Raw genomic sequence first — 20,794 nt, 5'->3', positions numbered from 1 at the left:
GACAGTTCCAGTACTCAGGGGCTTCCTCCACCTGTGACTGTGATCCTCTGAGTCACTGTCTCTCTCCACCTTACAGTCCCCAATACCAGGTATCTATTGGACAGTTCCAGTACTCAGGGGCTCCCTCCACCTGTGACTGTGACCCTCTGAGTCACTGTCTCTATCCACCTTACAGTCTCCAATACCAGGTATCTATTGGACAGTTCCAGTACTCAGGGGCTCCCTCCACCTGTGACTGTGATCCTCTGAGTCACTGTCTCTCTCCACCTTACAGTCCCCAATACCAGGTATCTATTGGACAGTTCCAGTACTCAGGGGCTTCCTCCACCTGTGACTGTGATCCTCTGAGTCACTGTCTCTCTCCACCTTACAGTCCCCAATACCAGGTATCTATTGGACAGTTCCAGTACTCAGGGGCTCCCTCCCCCTGTGACTGTGATCCTCAGTCACTGTCTCTCTCCACCTTACAGACCCCAATACCAGGTATCTATTGGACAGTTCCAGTACTCAGGGGCTCCCTCCACCTGTGACTGTGATCCTCTGAGTCACTGTCTCTCTCCACCTTACAGTCCCCAATACCAGGTATCTATTGGACAGTTCCAGTACTCAGGGGCTCCCTCCACCTGTGACTGTGATCCTGAGTCACTGTCTCTATCCACCTTACAGACCCCAATACCAGGTATCTATTGGACAGTTCCAGTACTCAGGGGCTCTCTCCACCTGTGACTGTGATCCTCTGAGTCACTGTCTCTCTCCACCTTACAGTCTCCAATACCAGGTATCTATTGGACAGTTCCAGTACTCAGGGGCTCCCTCCACCTGTGACTGTGATCCTCAGTCACTGTCTCTCTCCACCTTACAGTCCCCAATACCAGGTATCTATTGGACAGTTCCAGTACTCAGGGGCTCCCTCCACCTGTGACTGTGATCCTCAGTCACTGTCTCTCTCCACCTTACAGTCCCCAATACCAGGTATCTATTGGACAGTTCCAGTACTCAGGGGCTTCCTCCACCTGTGACTGTGATCCTCAGTCACTGTCTCTCTCCACCTTACCGTCCCCAATACCAGGTATCTATTGGACAGTTCCAGTACTCAGGGGCTTCCTCCACCTGTGACTGTGATCCTCAGTCACTGTCTCTCTCCACCTTACAGTCCCCAATACCAGGTATCTATTGGACAGTTCCAGTACTCAGGGGCTCCCTCCACCTGTGACTGTGACCCTGAGTCACTGTCTCTCTCCACCTTACAGTCCCCAATACCAGGTATCTATTGGAGAGTTCCAGTACTCAGGGGCTCCCTCCACCTGTGACTGTGATCCTCAGTCACTGTCTCTCTCCACCTTACAGACCCCAATACCAGGTATCTATTGGACAGTTCCAGTACTCAGGGGCTCCCTCCACCTGTGACTGTGACCCTCTGAGTCACTGTCTCTCTCCACCTTACAGTCCCCAATACCAGGTATCTATTGGACAGTTCCAGTACTCAGGGGCTCCCTCCACCTGTGACTGTGATCCTCTGAGTCACTGTCTCTCTCCACCTTACAGTCCCCAATACCAGGTATCTATTGGACAGTTCCAGTACTCAGGGGCTCCTCCACCTGTGACTGTGATCCTCAGTCACTGTCTCTCTCCACCTTACAGTCTCCAATACCAGGTATCTATTGGACAGTTCCAGTACTCAGGGGCTCCCTCCACCTGTGACTGTGATCCTCAGTCACTGTCTCTCTCCACCTTACAGTCCCCAATACCAGGTATCTATTGGACAGTTCCAGTACTCAGGGGCTTCCTCCACCTGTGACTGCGATCCTGAGTCACTGTCTCTCTCCACCTTACACTCCCCAATACCAGGTATCTATTGGACAGTTCCAGTACTCAGGGGCTCCCTCCACCTGTGACTGTGATCCTCAGTCACTGTCTCTCTCCACCTTACAGTCCCCAATACCAGGTATCTATTGGACAGTTCCAGTACTCAGGGGCTCCCTCCACCTGTGACTGTGATCCTCAGTCACTGTCTCTCTCCACCTTACAGTCTCCAATACCAGGTATCTATTGGACAGTTCCAGTACTCAGGGGCTTCCTCCACCTGTGACTGTGATCCTCTGAGTCACTGTCTCTCTCCACCTTACAGTCTCCAATACCAGGTATCTATTGGACAGTTCCAGTACTCAGGGGCTCCCTCCACCTGTGACTGTGATCCTCAGTCACTGTCTCTCTCCACCTTACAGTCCCCAATACCAGGTATCTATTGGACAGTTCCAGTACTCAGGGGCTCCCTCCACCTGTGACTGTGATCCTCTGAGTCACTGTCTCTCTCCACCTTACAGTCCCCAATACCAGGTATCTATTGGACAGTTCCAGTACTCAGGGGCTTCCTCCACCTGTGACTGTGATCCTCAGTCACTGTCCCTCTCCACCTTACAGTCCCCAATACCAGGTATCTATTGGACAGTTCCAGTATTCAGGGGCTCCCTCCACCTGTGACTGTGATCCTCAGTCACTGTCTCTCTCCACCTTACAGTCCCCAATACCAGGTATCTATTGGACAGTTCCAGTACTCAGGGGCTTCCTCCACCTGTGACTGTGATCCTCAGTCACTGTCTCTCTCCACCTTACAGTCCCCAATACCAGGTATCTATTGGACAGTTCCAGTACTCAGGGGCTCCCTCCACCTGTGACTGTGATCCTCAGTCACTGTCTCTCTCCACCTTACAGTCCCCAATACCAGGTATCTATTGGACAGTTCCAGTACTCAGGGGCTTCCTCCACCTGTGACTGTGATCCTCTGAGTCACTGTCTCTCTCCACCTTACAGTCTCCAATACCAGGTATCTATTGGACAGTTCCAGTACTCAGGGGCTCCCTCCACCTGTGACTGTGATCCTCAGTCACTGTCTCTCTCCACCTTACAGTCCCCAATACCAGGTATCTATTGGACAGTTCCAGTACTCAGGGGCTTCCTCCACCTGTGACTGCGATCCTCAGTCACTGTCTCTCTCCACCTTACAGTCTCCAATACCAGGTATCTATTGGACAGTTCCAGTACTCAGGGGCTCCCTCCACCTGTGACTGTGATCCTCTGAGTCACTGTCTCTCTCCACCTTACAGTCCCCAATACCAGGTATCTATTGGACAGTTCCAGTACTCAGGGGCTCCCTCCACCTGTGACTATGACCCTCTGAGTCACTGTCTCTCTCCACCTTACAGTCCCCAATACCAGGTATCTATTGGACAGTTCCAGTACTCAGGGGCTCCCTCCACCTGTGACTGTGATCCTCTGAGTCACTGTCTCTCTCCACCTTACAGTCCCCAATACCAGGTATCTATTGGACAGTTCCAGTACTCAGGGGCTCCCTCCACCTGTGACTGTGATCCTCTGAGTCACTGTCTCTCTCCACCTTACATTCTCCAATACCTGGTATCTATTGGACAGTTCCAGTACTCAGGGGCTCCCTCCACCTGTGACTGTGATCCTCTGAGTCACTGTCTCTCTCCACCTTACAGTCCCCAATACCAGGTATCTATTGGACAGTTCCAGTACTCAGGGGCTTCCTCCACCTGTGACTGTGATCCTCAGTCACTGTCTCTCTCCACCTTACAGTCCCCAATACCAGGTATCTATTGGACAGTTCCAGTACTCAGGGGCTCCCTCCACCTGTGACTGCGATCCTGAGTCACTGTCTCTCTCCACCTTACAGTCCCCAATACCAGGTATCTATTGGACAGTTCCAGTACTCAGGGGCTCCCTCCACCTGTGACTGTGATCCTCAGTCACTGTCTCTCTCCACCTTACAGTCCCCAATAGCAGGTATCTATTGGACAGTTCCAGTACTCAGGGGCTCCCTCCACCTGTGACTGTGATCCTCTGAGTCACTGTCTCTCTCCACCTTACAGTCCCCAATACCAGGTATCTATTGGACAGTTCCAGTACTCAGGGGCTTCCTCCACCTGTGACTGTGATCCTCTGAGTCACTGTCTCTCTCCACCTTACAGTCCCCAATACCAGGTATCTATTGGACAGTTCCAGTACTCAGGGGCTCCCTCCACCTGTGACTGTGACCCTCTGAGTCACTGTCTCTATCCACCTTACAGTCTCCAATACCAGGTATCTATTGGACAGTTCCAGTACTCAGGGGCTCCCTCCACCTGTGACTGTGATCCTCTGAGTCACTGTCTCTCTCCACCTTACAGTCCCCAATACCAGGTATCTATTGGACAGTTCCAGTACTCAGGGGCTCCCTCCACCTGTGACTGTGATCCTCAGTCACTGTCTCTCTCCACCTTACAGTCCCCAATACCAGGTATCTATTGGACAGTTCCAGTACTCAGGGGCTTCCTCCACCTGTGACTGCGATCCTGAGTCACTGTCTCTCTCCACCTTACACTCCCCAATACCAGGTATCTATTGGACAGTTCCAGTACTCAGGGGCTCCCTCCACCTGTGACTGTGATCCTCAGTCACTGTCTCTCTCCACCTTACAGTCCCCAATACCAGGTATCTATTGGACAGTTCCAGTACTCAGGGGCTCCCTCCACCTGTGACTGTGATCCTCAGTCACTGTCTCTCTCCAGCTTACAGTCTCCAATACCAGGTATCTATTGGACAGTTCCAGTACTCAGGGGCTTCCTCCACCTGTGACTGTGACCCTCTGAGTCACTGTCTCTATCCACCTTACAGTCTCCAATACCAGGTATCTATTGGACAGTTCCAGTACTCAGGGGCTCCCTCCACCTGTGACTGTGATCCTCTGAGTCACTGTCTCTCTCCACCTTACAGTCCCCAATACCAGGTATCTATTGGACAGTTCCAGTACTCAGGGGCTTCCTCCACCTGTGACTGTGATCCTCTGAGTCACTGTCTCTCTCCACCTTACAGTCCCCAATACCAGGTATCTATTGGACAGTTCCAGTACTCAGGGGCTCCCTCCCCCTGTGACTGTGATCCTCAGTCACTGTCTCTCTCCACCTTACAGACCCCAATACCAGGTATCTATTGGACAGTTCCAGTACTCAGGGGCTCCCTCCACCTGTGACTGTGATCCTCTGAGTCACTGTCTCTCTCCACCTTACAGTCCCCAATACCAGGTATCTATTGGACAGTTCCAGTACTCAGGGGCTCCCTCCACCTGTGACTGTGATCCTGAGTCACTGTCTCTATCCACCTTACAGACCCCAATACCAGGTATCTATTGGACAGTTCCAGTACTCAGGGGCTTCCTCCACCTGTGACTGCGATCCTCAGTCACTGTCTCTCTCCACCTTACAGTCCCCAATACCAGGTATCTATTGGACAGTTCCAGTACTCAGGGGCTCCTCCACCTGTGACTGTGATCCTGAGTCACTGTCTCTCTTCACCTTACAGTCTCCAATACCAGGTATCTATTGGACAGTTCCAGTACTCAGGGGCTCCCTCCACCTGTGACTGCGATCCTCAGTCACTGTCTCTCTCCACCTTACAGTCCCCAATACCAGGTATCTATTGGACAGTTCCAGTACTCAGGGGCTCCTCCACCTGTGACTGTGATCCTGAGTCACTGTCTCTCTCCACCTTACAGTCCCCAATACCAGGTATCTATTGGACAGTTCCAGTACTCAGGGGCTTCCTCCACCTGTGACTGCGATCCTCAGTCACTGTCTCTCTCCACCTTACAGTCCCCAATACCAGGTATCTATTGGAGAGTTCCAGTACTCAGGGGCTTCCTCCACCTGTGACTGCGATCCTCAGTCACTGTCTCTCTCCACCTTACAGTCCCCAATACCAGGTATCTATTGGACAGTTCCAGTACTCAGGGGCTCCCTCCACCTGTGACTGCGATCCTCTGAGTCACTGTCTCTCTCCACCTTACAGTCCCCAATACCAGGTATCTATTGGACAGTTCCAGTACTCAGGGGCTTCCTCCACCTGTGACTGCGATCCTCAGTCACTGTCTCTCTCCACCTTACAGTCCCCAATACCAGGTATCTATTGGAGAGTTCCAGTACTCAGGGGCTTCCTCCACCTGTGACTGCGATCCTAAGTCACTGTCTCTCTCCACCTTACAGTCCCCAATACCAGGTATCTATTGGACAGTTCCAGTACTCAGGGGCTTCCTCCACCTGTGACTGCGATCCTCAGTCACTGTCTCTCTCCACCTTACAGTCCCCAATACCAGGTATCTATTGGAGAGTTCCAGTACTCAGGGGCTCCCTCCACCTGTGACTGTGATCCTCAGTCACTGTCTCTCTCCACCTTACAGTCCCCAATACCAGGTATCTATTGGACAGTTCCAGTACTCAGGGGCTCCCTCCACCTGTGACTGTGATCCTGAGTCACTGTCTCTCTCCACCTTACAGTCTCCAATACCAGGTATCTATTGGACAGCTCCAGTACTCAGGGGCTCCCTCCACCTGTGATTGTGATCCTCAGTCACTGTCTCTCTCCACCTTACAGACTCCAATACCAGGTATCTATTGGACAGTTCCAGTACTCAGGGGCCCCTCCACCTGTGACTGTGATCCTCAGTCACTGTCTCTCTCCACCTTACAGTCCCCAATACCAGGTATCTATTGGACAGTTCCAGTACTCAGGGGCTCCCTCCACCTGTGACTGCGATCCTCAGTCACTGTCTCTCTCCACCTTACAGTCCCCAATACCAGGTATCTATTGGACAGTTCCAGTACTCAGGGGCTCTCTCCACCTGTGACTGTGATCCTCTGAGTCACTGTCTCTCTCCACCTTACAGTCTCCAATACCAGGTATCTATTGGACAGTTCCAGTACTCAGAGGCTCCCTCCACCTGTGACTGTGATCCTCAGTCACTGTCTCTCTCCACCTTACTGTCCCCAATACCAGGTATCTATTGGACAGTTCCAGTACTCAGGGGCTCCCTCCACCTGTGACTGTGATCCTCTGAGTCACTGTCTCTCTCCACCTTACAGTCCCCAATACCAGGTATCTATTGGACAGTTCCAGTACTCAGGGGCTTCCTCCACCTGTGACTGTGATCCTCAGTCACTGTCTCTCTCCACCTTACAGTCCCCAATACCAGGTATCTATTGGACAGTTCCAGTACTCAGGGGCTCCCTCCACCTGTGACTGTGACCCTGAGTCACTGTCTCTCTCCACCTTACAGTCTCCAATACCAGGTATCTATTGGACAGTTCCAGTACTCAGGGGCTCCCTCCACCTGTGACTGTGATCCTCTGAGTCACTGTCTCTCTCCACCTTACAGTCTCCAATACCAGGTATCTATTGGACAGTTCCAGTACTCAGGGGCTCCCTCCACCTGTGACTGTGATCCTCTGAGTCACTGTCTCTCTCCACCTTACAGTCTCCAATACCAGGTATCTATTGGACAGTTCCAGTACTCAGGGGCTCCCTCCACCTGTGACTGTGATCCTCTGAGTCACTGTCTCTCTCCACCTTACAGTCCCCAATACCAGGTATCTATTGGACAGTTCCAGTACTCAGGGGCTCCCTCCACCTGTGACTGTGATCCTCAGTCACTGTCTCTCTCCACCTTACAGTCTCCAATACCAGGTATCTATTGGACAGTTCCAGTACTCAGGGGCTCCCTCCACCTGTGACTGTGATCCTCTGAGTCACTGTCTCTCTCCACCTTACAGTCCCCAATACCAGGTATCTATTGGACAGTTCCAGTACTCAGGGGCTCCCTCCACCTGTGATTGCGATCCTCAGTCACTGTCTCTCTCCACCTTACACTCCCCAATACCAGGTATCTATTGGACAGTTCCAGTACTCAGGGGCTCTCTCCACCTGTGACTGTGATCCTCTGAGTCACTGTCTCTCTCCACCTTACAGCCCCCAATACCAGGTATCTATTGGACAGTTCCAGTACTCAGGGGCTTCCTCCACCTGTGACTGTGATCCTGAGTCACTGTCTCTCTCCACCTTACAGTCTCCAATACCAGGTATCTATTGGACAGTTCCAGTACTCAGGGGCTCCCTCCACCTGTGACTGTGATCCTTAGTCACTGTCTCTCTCCACCTTACAGACCCCAATACCAGGTGTCTATTGGACAGTTCCAGTACTCAGGGGCTCCCTCCACCTGTGACTGTGATCCTCTGAGTCACTGTCTCTCTCCACCTTACAGTCCCCAATACCAGGTATCTATTGGACAGTTCCAGTACTCAGGGGCTCCCTCCACCTGTGGCTGTGATCCTCAGTCACTGTCTCTCTCCACCTTACAGTCCCCAATACCAGGTATCTATTGGACAGTTCCAGTACTCAGGGGCTCCCTCCACCTGTGACTGTGATCCTGAGTCACTGTCTCTCTCCACCTTGCAGACCCCAATACCAGGTATCTATTGGACAGTTCCAGTACTCAGGGGCTCCCTCCACCTGTGACTGTGATCCTCAGTCACAGTCTCTCTCCACCTTACAGTCCCCAATACCAGGTATCTATTGGACAGTTCCAGTACTCAGGGACTCCCTCCACCTGTGACTGTGATCCTCAGTCACTGTCTCTCTCCACCTTACAGTCCCCAATACCAGGTATCTATTGGACAGTTCCAGTACTCAGGGGCTTCCTCCACCTGTGACTGTGATCCTCAGTCACTGTCTCTCTCCACCTTACAGTCTCCAATACCAGGTATCTATTGGACAGTTCCAGTACTCAGGGGCTCCCTCCACCTGTGACTGTGATCCTCAGTCACTGTCTCTCTCCACCTTACAGTCTCCAATACCAGGTATCTATTGGACAGTTCCAGTACTCAGGGGCTCCCTCCACCTGTGACTGTGATCCTCTGAGTCACTGTCTCTCTCCACCTTACAGTCTCCAATACCAGGTATCTATTGGACAGTTCCAGTACTCAGGGGCTTCCTCCACCTGTGACTGTGATCCTCAGTCACTGTCTCTCTCCACCTTACAGTCCCCAATACCAGGTATCTATTGGACAGTTCCAGTACTCAGGGGCTCCCTCCACCTGTGACTGTGATCCTGAGTCACTGTCTCTCTCCACCTTACAGTCTCCAATACCAGGTATCTATTGGACAGTTCCAGTACTCAGGGGCTCCCTCCACCTGTGACTGTGATCCTCAGTCACTGTCTCTCTCCACCTTACAGACCCCAATACCAGGTATCTATTGGACAGTTCCAGTACTCAGGGGCTTCCTCCACCTGTGACTGTGATCCTCTGAGTCACTGTCTCTCTCCACCTTACAGTCCCCAATACCAGGTATCTATTGGACAGTTCCAGTACTCAGAGGCTTCCTCCACCTGTGACTGTGATCCTGAGTCACTGTCTCTCTCCACCTTACACTCCCCAATACCAGGTATCTATTGGACAGTTCCAGTACTCAGGGGCTCCCTCCACCTGTGACTGTGATCCTCAGTCACTGTCTCTCTCCACCTTACAGTCCCCAATACCAGGTATCTATTGGACAGTTCCAGTACTCAGGGGCTCCCTCCACCTGTGACTGTGATCCTCAGTCACTGTCTCTCTCCACCTTACAGTCTCCAATACCAGGTATCTATTGGACAGTTCCAGTACTCAGGGGCTTCCTCCACCTGTGACTGTGATCCTCAGTCACTGTCTCTCTCCACCTTACAGTCTCCAATACCAGGTATCTATTGGACAGTTCCAGTACTCAGGGGCTTCCTCCACCTGTGACTGTGATCCTCTGAGTCACTGTCTCTCTCCACCTTACAGCCCCCAATACCAGGTATCTATTGGACAGTTCCAGTACTCAGGGGCTTCCTCCACCTGTGACTGTGATCCTCTGAGTCACTGTCTCTCTCCACCTTACAGCCCCCAATACCAGGTATCTATTGGACAGTTCCAGTACTCAGGGGCTCCCTCCACCTGTGACTGTGATCCTCAGTCACTGTCTCTCTCCACCGTACAGTCTCCAATACCAGGTATCTATTGGACAGTTCCAGTACTCAGGGGCTCCCTCCACCTGTGACTGTGATCCTCTGAGTCACTGTCTCTCTCCACCTTACAGTCCCCAATACCAGGTATCTATTGGACAGTTCCAGTACTCAGGGGCTCCCTCCACCTGTGACTGTGATCCTCAGTCACTGTCTCTCTCCACCTTACAGTCCCCAATACCAGGTATCTATTGGACAGTTCCAGTACTCAGGGGCTCCCTCCACCTGTGACTGTGATCCTCAGTCACTGTCTCTCTCCACCTTACAGTCTCCAATACCAGGTATCTATTGGACAGTTCCAGTACTCAGGGGCTCCCTCCACCTGTGACTGTGATCCTCAGTCACTGTCTCTCTCCACCTTACAGTCCCCAATACCAGGTATCTATTGGACAGTTCCAGTACTCTGGGCCTCCCTCCACCTGTGACTGTGATCCTGAGTCACTGTCTCTCTCCACCTTACAGTCCCCAATACCAGGTATCTATTGGACAGTTCCAGTACTCAGGGGCTCCCTCCACCTGTGACTGTGATCCTGAGTCACTGTCTCTCTCCACCTTACAGTCCCCAATACCAGGTATCTATTGGACAGTTCCAGTACTCAGGGGCTCCCTCCACCTGTGACTGTGATCCTCAGTCACTGTCTCTCTCCACCTTACAGTCCCCAATACCAGGTATCTATTGGACAGTTCCAGTACTCAGGGGCTCCCTCCACCTGTGACTGTGATCCTCTGAGTCACTGTCTCTCTCCACCTTACAGTCCCCAATACCAGGTATCTATTGGACAGTTCCAGTACTCAGGGGCTCCCTCCACCTGTGACTGTGATCCTGAGTCACTGTCTCTCTCCACCTTACAGTCCCCAATACCAGGTATCTATTGGACAGTTCCAGTACTCAGGGGCTCCCTCCACCTGTGACTGTGACCCTCTGAGTCACTGTCTCTCTCCACCTTACAGTCTCCAATACCAGGTATCTATTGGACAGTTCCAGTACTCAGGGGCTCCCTCCACCTGTGACTGTGACCCTCTGAGTCACTGTCTCTCTCCACCTTACAGTCCCCAATACCAGGTATCTATTGGACAGTTCCAGTACTCAGGGGCTCCCTCCACCTGTGACTGTGACCCTCTGAGTCACTGTCTCTCTCCACCTTACAGTCTCCAATACCAGGTATCTATTGGACAGTTCCAGTACTCAGGGGCCCCTCCACCTGTGACTGTGATCCTCAGTCACTGTCTCTCTCCACCTTACAGTCCCCAATACCAGGTATCTATTGGACAGTTCCAGTACTCAGGGGCTCCCTCCACCTGTGACTGTGATCCTCAGTCACTGTCTCTCTCCACCTTACAGTCTCCAATACCAGGTATCTATTGGACAGTTCCAGTACTCAGGGGCTTCCTCCACCTGTGACTGCGATCCTCAGTCACTGTCTCTCTCCACCTTACAGTCCCCAATACCAGGTATCTATTGGACAGTTCCAGTACTCAGGGGCTCCCTCCACCTGTGACTGTGATCCTCTGAGTCACTGTCTCTCTCCACCTTACAGTCCCCAATACCAGGTATCTATTGGACAGTTCCAGTACTCAGGGGCTTCCTCCCCCTGTGACTGCGATCCTCTGAGTCACTGTCTCTCTCCACCTTACAGCCCCCAATACCAGGTATCTATTGGACAGTTCCAGTACTCAGGGGCTCCCTCCACCTGTGACTGTGATCCTCAGTCACTGTCTCTCTCCACCTTACAGTCCCCAATACCAGGTATCTATTGGACAGTTCCAGTACTCAGGGGCTTCCTCCACCTGTGACTGCGATCCTCTGAGTCACTGTCTCTCTCCACCTTACAGTCTCCAATACCAGGTATCTATTGGACAGTTCCAGTACTCAGGGGCTCCCTCCACCTGTGACTGTGATCCTCTGAGTCACTGTCTCTCTCCACCTTACAGTCCCCAATACCAGGTATCTATTGGACAGTTCCAGTACTCAGGGGCTTCCTCCACCTGTGACTGCGATCCTCTGAGTCACTGTCTCTCTCCACCTTACAGTCTCCAATACCAGGTATCTATTGGACAGTTCCAGTACTCAGGGGCTCCCTCCACCTGTGACTGCGGTGTCCCTCTAGATGGTCACTCAATCCCCTCTTTGTACTCAGTCTCTGTCCTGTTCCCTCGACCTGAGAGAACTGCAGGTTCAGGCAATAGATCTGGACCTTTTGTCAGGACAGAAATTGTATTTTACAGTGTTTTGTGAGCCTACCTGTGTCCATTCTCATTCTTGAAGATGTTGGATCTTCTCCCCTGTCTGGACCTTCAGCCATGGTGGTGACAGGTGTTCCCAGGCTCTGATGCTCTGTAACAAATATAATATTAATGGAGGGTTTGAGGGAAATATTAAAATGAGAAGAACGTTGCCTTGTTAACATGATATCAAGTCCCTCCTCCCCCATCAGTACAGCAGCTGGTAGCTCTGGGATCTCAGAAAACACCATGAATGTACAACTGGTGGATGTTACTGCGGTTTTACAATCATAATTCTCCATTCGTGTGTGAGCCCGCGCACGTGCGGCCATTGAAACTATCAATCAGCGGCCTTTCCTTTCCCCACTGTGGAAATGTCAAAGCGATTCCGTTAATTCAGTACCAGTTTGAGTCTTTGTAAAATTCAGTACTTTGCTGTTTCACTAACGCTGCCACTAGTGGAATAAACACACAACAGCAACAGAGGGGCAAGGAGAATGTGTGAGAAATGATTAGTGGTAACATAATAGGGAACACTAATGCCTTTTATAAACATATAGTGAAAGAATAGTCCAAGGAAAGGTGGGGCCGATTAAGGACCAAAAAGGCAACCATCTTGTGGAAGCAGAGGACATGACTGAGGTACTAAATTAACACTCTGCATCCGTATTCACTAAAGGAGGATGCTGCCAATCGTACAGTAAAGGAGGAGGTGGTAGAGAAATTGGACAGGATATAAATCGATTAGGATGATGAACTAAAACGGTTGACAGGGCTCAAAGTAGAAATGTCACCCACTCTGCCACAATCTTCCAATCCTTAGATATGGGAAAGGTGCCAGAGGACGGGAGGGCTGCAAACGTTACTTCCCTGTTCAAAAAAGGAGAGTGACAAACCAAATAACTACAGGCGACTCAGCTTAACATCGGTGTTGAGGAAACTCCTCGGGACAACATTTCCGAAACACAATTAACCGTCACTTGGAAGAACATGGGTTTATTAGCGACAGACAAAATGGATTTTATTTAAAGGCAAATCTAACCTGGCTGACTTGAATGAGCCAATGGATGAAATTGGAGAGGGTTGATGAAGGTAGTGCAGTTGATGTTCTGTTTCTGGACTTTCAGAAGGCCTTTGATAAAATACCTCATAATAGACTGGTGAACAAAATTGGAGCCAATGATATTAAAGGAGCAGTGGCAGCGTGGATACTAAATTGGTGAAGGGACAGAAAACAGACAGTAGCTGGAGGGAAGTGTACAGTGTCCCCAGGGGGCGGGATTAGGACCACTGCTCTTTTGGATTTATTTCAGTGACATGGACTTAGGTATATAGGGCATAGTTTAAAAGTTTGTCGATGACACGAATCTCAGAAAAGTCGTAAACCGTGAGGACAGCAGAAGACTTCAGGAGGAAACAGAGACACTGGTGAAATGGGCAGACACATGGCAGGTGAAATTTAATGCAGAGAAGTGCAGAGCGTGCAAAATTAAGGCACATGGGATTGGGGGCAAGGTATTGACTTGGATAGAGAACTGGTTGGCGGACAGAAAGCAAAGAGTTGGAATAAACGGGTCGTTTTCCGAGTGGCAGGCAGTGACTAGTGGGGTACCGCAGGGATCGGTCCTAGGACCCCAGCTATTCACAATATATATTAATGATCAGGACGAGGGAATTGGATGTAATATCTCCAAATTTGCAGACGACACAAAGCTGGGTGGGAGGGTAAGCTGTGAGGAGGATGTCGTGAAACTCCAGGATGATTTGGACAGGTTGGGTGATTGGGCAGAAACATGGCAAATGCACTATAATGTGGATAAATGTGATGTTATCCACTTTGGTGGCAAAAACTAGAAGGCAGATTATTATTTGAATGGCAATAGATTGGGACGGGGGAAGTGCAAAGAGACCTGGGTGTTCTTGTGCACCAGTCGCTGAAGGTAAGCATGCAGGTGCAGCAGGCGGTTAAGGCGGCAAATGGTATGTTGGCCTTCGTAGCAAGAGGGTTCGAGTGCAGGAACAAGGATGTCTTGCTACAGTTGTACAGGGCCTTGGTGAGACCGCACCTTGAGTATTGTGTGCAGTTTTGTTCGCCTTACCTGAGGAAGGACGTTCTTGCCATGGAAGGAGTGCAGTGAAGATTCACCAGGCTGATACCTGGGATGGCAGGAATGACGTATGAGGAGAGATTGTGTCAATTGGGCTTGTACTCGCTGGAGTTTAGAAGATTGAGAGGGGATCTAATCGAAACCTATAAAATTCTGTCAGGCCTGGACAGACTAGATACAGGAAGAATGTTTCTGATGGCCGGGGAGTCCAGAACCAGGGGTCATAGTCTAAGGATAAGGGGTAAGCCATTTAGGACTGAAATTAGGAGGAATTTCTTTACCCAGAGAGTGGTGAACCTGTGGAATTCTCTACCACACAAAGCAGTTGAGGTCAATTCATTAAATATATTCAAAAAAGAGTTGGATATATTTCTTAAGGCTAAAGGGATCAAGGGATATGGGGAGAAGGCAGGGACAGGGTACTGAATTTGGATGATCAGCCATGATCTCATTGAATGGCGGAGCAGGCTCGAGGGGCCGAATGGCCTACTCCTGCTCCTATCTTCTATGTTTTCTATGTCTATGTTTTCTATGAAATGCTGCATTTTGGAAGGAAGAATGAGGCGATGCAATTTAAACCAACTGGTACAATTTAAAGGGGTTGCAGGAACAGAAAAACTTGGGGGTATAGATACAGAAATCTTTTGACGGTGGCAGGACAGGACGATAAGGCTTTTAGAAACGTATATGGGAGCATTGGCTTTATAAATAGAGGCCCAGGAACATCGGAACAGGAGTAGGCCGCTCATTCACTCCAGCTTGTTCCTCCATTCAATTCGATCATGGCTGAGCTGTATCTTAACTCCATCTCCCCGCCTTGGTTCCATATCCCTAAATACCATTGCCTAACACAAATCTATCAATCACAGTTTTGTCATTTTCAATTGACTGAACCTCAACAGCTTCTTGAGGGCGAGTGTTCCAGATTTCCACTACACTGTGTCTGAAGAAATGCTTTGTAACATCACCCCTGAACGGCCTCGCTCTGCGGTTAAGGTTACGTGGACCCCTCGTTCTCTCTGCCCATCCACAGTTCCTAACTTCTAACATTACCCCTGAACGGCCTCGCTCTGCGGTTAAGGTTACGTGGACCCCTCGTTCTCTCTGCTCATCCACAGTTCCTAACTTCTAACATCACCCCTGAACGGCCTCGCTCTGCGGTTAAGGTTATGCCCCCTTTTTCTGGACTAGTCCACCGAAGGACATAGTTTAACCCTTTCTATGCTAACAATTCCGTTGATCATCTTAAACACCTCAATTAGATCACCCCTTAACTTTGTATAATCAAGGGAATTAAAGCTTCGTCTGTGCAATCTATCCTCATAATTTAAATCTTTTAGCCCTGGGATCGTTCTGGTGAATCTGAGCAGCACCACCTCCAAAGCCAAGATATTGTTGCCGAGGTGCGGTTCTCTAAATGGGTCTAACCAGAGCTCTGTACAGCTGGGACAGAACTTCTACCCCTTTGTATTCCAGCCCGCGAGATAAAGCCCAACATTCCATTAGACCTTTACTTATTATTGGTCCCTATCCACTAGCTTCTAGTGATTTCTGTACTCGGACCCCTCGTTCTCTCTGCCCATCCACAGTTCCTAACTTCTAACATCACCCCTGAACGGCCTCGCTCTGTGGTTAAGGTTACGTGGACCCCTCGTTCTCTCTGCCCATCCACAGTTCCTAACGTCTAACATCACCCCTGAATGGCCTCGCTCTGTGGTTAAGGTTACGTGGACCCCTCGTTCTCTCTGCCCATCCACAGTTCCTAACATCACCCCTGAACGGCCTCGCTCTGCGGTTAAGGTTACGTGGACCCCTCGTTCTCTCTGCCCATCCACAGTTCCTAACTTCTAACATCACACCTGAACGGCCTCGCTCTGTGGTTAAGGTTACGTGGACCCCTCGTTCTCTCTGCCCATCTACAGTTCCTAACTTCTAACATCACCCCTGAACGGCCTCGCTCTGCGGTTAAGGTTACGTGGACCCCTAGTTCTCTCTGCCCATCCACAGTTCCTAACTTCTAACATCACCCCTGAACGGCCTCGCTCTGCGGTTAAGGTTACGTGGACCCCAAGTTCTCTCTGCCCATCCACAGTTCCTAACTTCTAACATCACCCCTGAACGGCCTCGCTCTGCGGTTAAGGTTACGTGGACCCCTCGTTCTCTCTGCCCATCCACAGTTCCTAACTTCTAACATCACCCCTGAACGGCCTCGCTCTGCGGTTAAGGTTACGTGGACCCCTCGTTCTCTCTGCCCATCCACAGTTCCTAACTTCTAACATCACCCCTGAACGGCCTCGCTCTGCGGTTAAGGTTACGTGGACCCCTCGTTCTCTCTGCCCATCCACAGTTCCTAACTTCTAACATCACCCCTGAATGGCCTCGCTCTGCGGTTAAGGTTACGTGGACCCCTCGTTCTCTCTGCCCATCCACAGTTCCTAACTTCTAACATCACCCCTGAACGGCCTCACTCTGCGGTTAAGGTTACGTGGACCCCTCGTTCTCTCTGCCCATCCACAGTTCCTAACTTCTAACATCACCCCTGAACGGCCTCGCTCTGCGGTTAAGGTTACGTGGACCCCTCGTTCTCTCTGCTCAGCCACAGTTCCTAACTTCTAACATCACCCCTGAACGGCCTCGCTCTGTGGTTAAGGTTACGTGGACCCCTAGTTCTCTCTGCCCATCCACAGTTCCTAACTTCTAACATCACCCCTGAACGGCCTCGCTCTGCGGTTAAGGTTACGTGGACCCCTCGTTCTCTCTGCCCATCCACAGTTCCTAACATCACCCCTGAACAGCCTCGCTCTGCGGTTAAGGTTACGTGGACCCCTCGTTCTCTCTGCCCATCCACAGTTCCTAACTTCTAACATCACCCCTGAGTGGCCTCGCTCTGCGGTTAAGGTTACGTGGACCCCTCGTTCTCTCTGCCCATCCACAGTTCCTAACATCACCCCTGAACGGCCTCGCTCTGCGGTTAAGGTTACGTGGACCCCTCGTTCTCTCTGCCCATCCACTGTTCCTAACTTCTAACATCACCCCTGAACGGCCTCGCTCTGCGGTTAAGGTTACGTGGACCCCTAGTTCTCTCTGCCCATCCACAGTTCCTAACTTCTAACATCACCCCTGAACGGCCTCGCTCTGCGGTTAAGGTTACGTGGACCCCTCGTTCTCTCTGCCCATCCACAGTTCCTAACTTCTAACATCACCCCTGAACGGCCTCGTGCTGCGGTTAAGGTTACGTGGACCCCTCGTTCTCTCTGCCCATCCACAGTTCCTAACTTCTAACATCACCCCTGAATGGCCTCGCTCTGCGGTTAAGGTTACGTGGACCCCTCGTTCTCTCTGCCCATCCACAGTTCCTAATTTCTAACCATTTAGAACATTCTCTGATCGATCCTTTTTAGGTCCAACGTGAATGAGCTCATTTCTTTCTGAAGTGAGGGGAGTGCGACAAACTCGCTCAATCCACTCCAGGAGGGTGGGTTCTCCGGCGTTCTGAATGTTATTTAATATTGGTGTCACGAGTCTAACGCCCTCGAACGTATATGTGGATACGATGTCAAGATGTAATGAGAGTGGGAGGAGGCTCCCGTGGAGTATAAACACAGCATAGACCACTAGAGCCGAATGGACTCTTTCTCTGCTGCAGTTTTGATGTAAATCTAATCTGCCCCGAACTGTCACAAACTCCAATCTCTGTGACTGTGTCCATGGTGTGTAACCCTTCCTTGTCCATCATTCACCTTCCCACATCATTCGATATAGTCTCATCTGGCATCCTTTTCCATGTCATGGCCTCCATTGTCCATCCCATAAAACTGTTCTTTAATTCGCTAATGGCATCTGGCATCGCTGGCAAGGCCAGCATTTATTGACCATCCCTAGTTGTCCTCGAGAAGGTGGTGGTGAGCCACCTTCTTGAACCGCTGCAGTCCGTGTGGTGAAGGTACTCCCACAGTGCTGTCAGGGAGGGCGTTCCAGGATTTTGACCCAGTGATGATGAAGGATTGGCGATATACTTCCAAGTCAGGATGGTGTGTGACTCGGAGGGGAACTTGGAGGTGGTGGTATTCCCATACACCTGCTGCCCTTGTCCTGCTAGGTGGGAGAGGTCGCGGGTTTGGGAGGTGCTGCCGAAGAAGCCTTGGCGAGTTGCTGCAGTGCATCTTGTAGATGGTACACACTGCAGCCACGGTACGCCGATGGTGGAGGGAGTGAATGTTTAAGGTGGTGGACGGGGTGCCAATCAATAGGCTGCTTTGTCCTGGATGGTGTCGAGCTTCTTGAGTGTTGTTGGAGCTGCTCTCTTCCAGGCAAGTGGAGGATATTCCATCACACTCCTGACTTGTGCCTTGTAGATGGTGGAAAGGCTTTGGGGAGTCAGAAGGTGAGACACGCACCGCAGAATTCCTAGCCTCTGACCTGCTCTTGTTGCCACAGTATTTATGTTGCTAGTCCAGTTAAGTTTCTGGTCAATGCTAACCCCCAGGATGTTGATGGTGGGGGATTCGGTGATGAAAATGCCATTGAATGTCAAGGGGAGGCGGTTAGACTCTTGCTTGTTGGAGATAATCATTGCCTGGCACTTGTGTGGTGCGAACATTACCTGCCACTTATCAGCCCAGACCTGAACGTCGGCCAGGTCTTGTTGCATGCGGGCATGGACTGCTTCATTATCTGAGGAGTTGTGAATGGTGCTGAACACTGTGCAGTCATCAGCGAACATTCCCATTTCTGACCTTATGTTGAAGGGAAGGACGTTGATGAACCAACTGAAGATGGTTGGGCCTAGGACACTGCCCTGGGGAACTCCTGCCTCGATGTCCTGGGGCTGTGATGATTGACCTTCAACCACTACAATCATCTTCCTTTGTGCTAGGTATGACTCCAGCCAGTGGTGAGTTTTCCCCCTGATTCCCATTTACTTCAGTTTTACTAGGGCTCCTTGATGCCACAGTTGGTCAAGTGCTGCCTTGATGTCAAGGGCAGTCACTCTCACCTCACCTCTGGAATTCAGCTCCTTTGTCCATGTTTGGACCAAGGCTGTAATGAGGTCGGGAGCCGAGTGGTCTTGGTGGAACCCAAACTGGGCATCATTGAGCAGGTTATTGGTGAGTAAGTGCCGCTTGATAGCACTGTCGATGACACCTTCCATCACTTTGCTGATCATTGAGGGTAGACTGATGGGGCGGTAATTGGCCAGGTTGGATTTGTCCTGCTTTCTGTGGACAGGACATACCTGGGCAGTTTTCCACATTGTCGGAGAGATGCCAGTGTTGTAGCTGTACTGGAACAGCTTGGCTAGAGGCGCGACTAGTTCTGGAGCACAAGTCTTCAGCACGATAGCTGGGATGTTGTCGGGGCCCATATCCTTTGCTGTATCCAGTGCAGTCAGCCATTTCTTGCTATCATGTGCGAACAGTATGTTTAAATCTGAGACACTGATTGGGACGGGGAGGGAACAGAATTCCTGGCAGGGGCCAAAGACCAAGTCTTTGGTCTTCGCAATGTTTAATTGGAGAAATGTGTAGCTCATCACAGATGGACGTCGGACAAGCAGCGTGAGAAAGCAGAGTCAGTGGAGGGTTCAAGAGAGCTGGTGGAGATGTGGAGCAGAGTGGGGTCAGGGTACATGTGAAAGCCGATCACTTGTCTTCGGCTGTCTCCAAGGGGTAGCACGTAGATGAGAAATAGGAGGGGGCAAGGATAGATCCATGGGGAACTCCAGAGGGAACAGCGCGGGAGCGGGAAGAGAAGCCATTGATGGAGATTCTCTGGCTACGACTGGATGGGTAAAAGTGGAGCCAAGTGAGGACAGACCCACTGAGCTGGACAACGGGGGTGAGGCCTTGGAGGATGTTGTGCTCGACCGTGCCAAAGACGGCAGAGGTCGAGAGAATGAGGAGGGATAGTTTACCACGGTCACAGTCTCATAATGTGACGACTGGGACTTTGGTTGCTGCCATTTCAGTGCTGTGGCAGGAGCAGAAACCCGATTGGAGAGATTCAAACATGAGGCTGTGAAAAAGATGGGCAGAAATTCGGGAGGCGGCAAAACATTGAGGAAAGGGAGGCTGGAGATGGAGATGCTCCTGCCTGACTCTTCACCCACGTGTCAAACGGGACGAGTCCCGTGAAATACCCTCCTCTGTGAAATACACAAACCTTATTTGTGATTCAATGTTATAGAAACAGTTTAACTCATTTCACTTTTACAGAATATTCCACGCGCTCTGGCTGGGCGACTGGAATCTCCCAGTTCCACCGGAGCAGTTTGCTTGTTGCAGCTACAGAGTTAGAGCAAAGCTTCTGATGTTCTCTTTATACCAAACTGTCTCAGAAAATGCAGCATCGTCACCTCCTGTGTTACATGGAATTAACAGCAGAGAAACAAGCTATTCAGCCCAAGTGTTCTGTGGCACTTTATGGTCCACACGAGCCTGCTGCCAGCGCTCTTCATCTACCCCCATCAGCATAACCTGAGATTCCTTTCTCCCTCATGCATTTATCAAACATCCCATTCAATGCACCTTTTATTTGCAGTGAGGCTCAGCAACATGGAACTTACCTTCTGACCGATCCTGTACAATTCAAGTG

General features: G+C 50.8%; 1 protein-coding gene across 1 annotated transcript in view; it reads right to left on the bottom strand.

Moving 5' to 3' along the window:
- The window catches only part of LOC147084208 (NACHT, LRR and PYD domains-containing protein 3-like), a 228,913-nt gene that overhangs the window by 171,316 nt on the left and 36,803 nt on the right, over nucleotides 1–20,794 (bottom strand). The window contains exon 3 of the mRNA XM_085979466.1: nucleotides 12,112–12,204. Within this exon, the coding sequence (XP_085835592.1) occupies nucleotides 12,112–12,204 (93 nt within the window). The remainder of the gene's footprint in view (nucleotides 1–12,111; nucleotides 12,205–20,794) is intronic.

This window comes from Somniosus microcephalus, unplaced genomic scaffold (genome assembly GCF_052327205.1).
Source record: "Somniosus microcephalus isolate GS21.2 unplaced genomic scaffold, FLI_Smic_1.0 unresolved_chr9, whole genome shotgun sequence".
Lineage (NCBI taxonomy): Eukaryota > Metazoa > Chordata > Chondrichthyes > Squaliformes > Somniosidae > Somniosus > Somniosus microcephalus.
The sequence above is the reverse complement of the archived record's forward strand: the minus strand, read 5'-3'. Positions and strand labels throughout refer to the sequence as shown.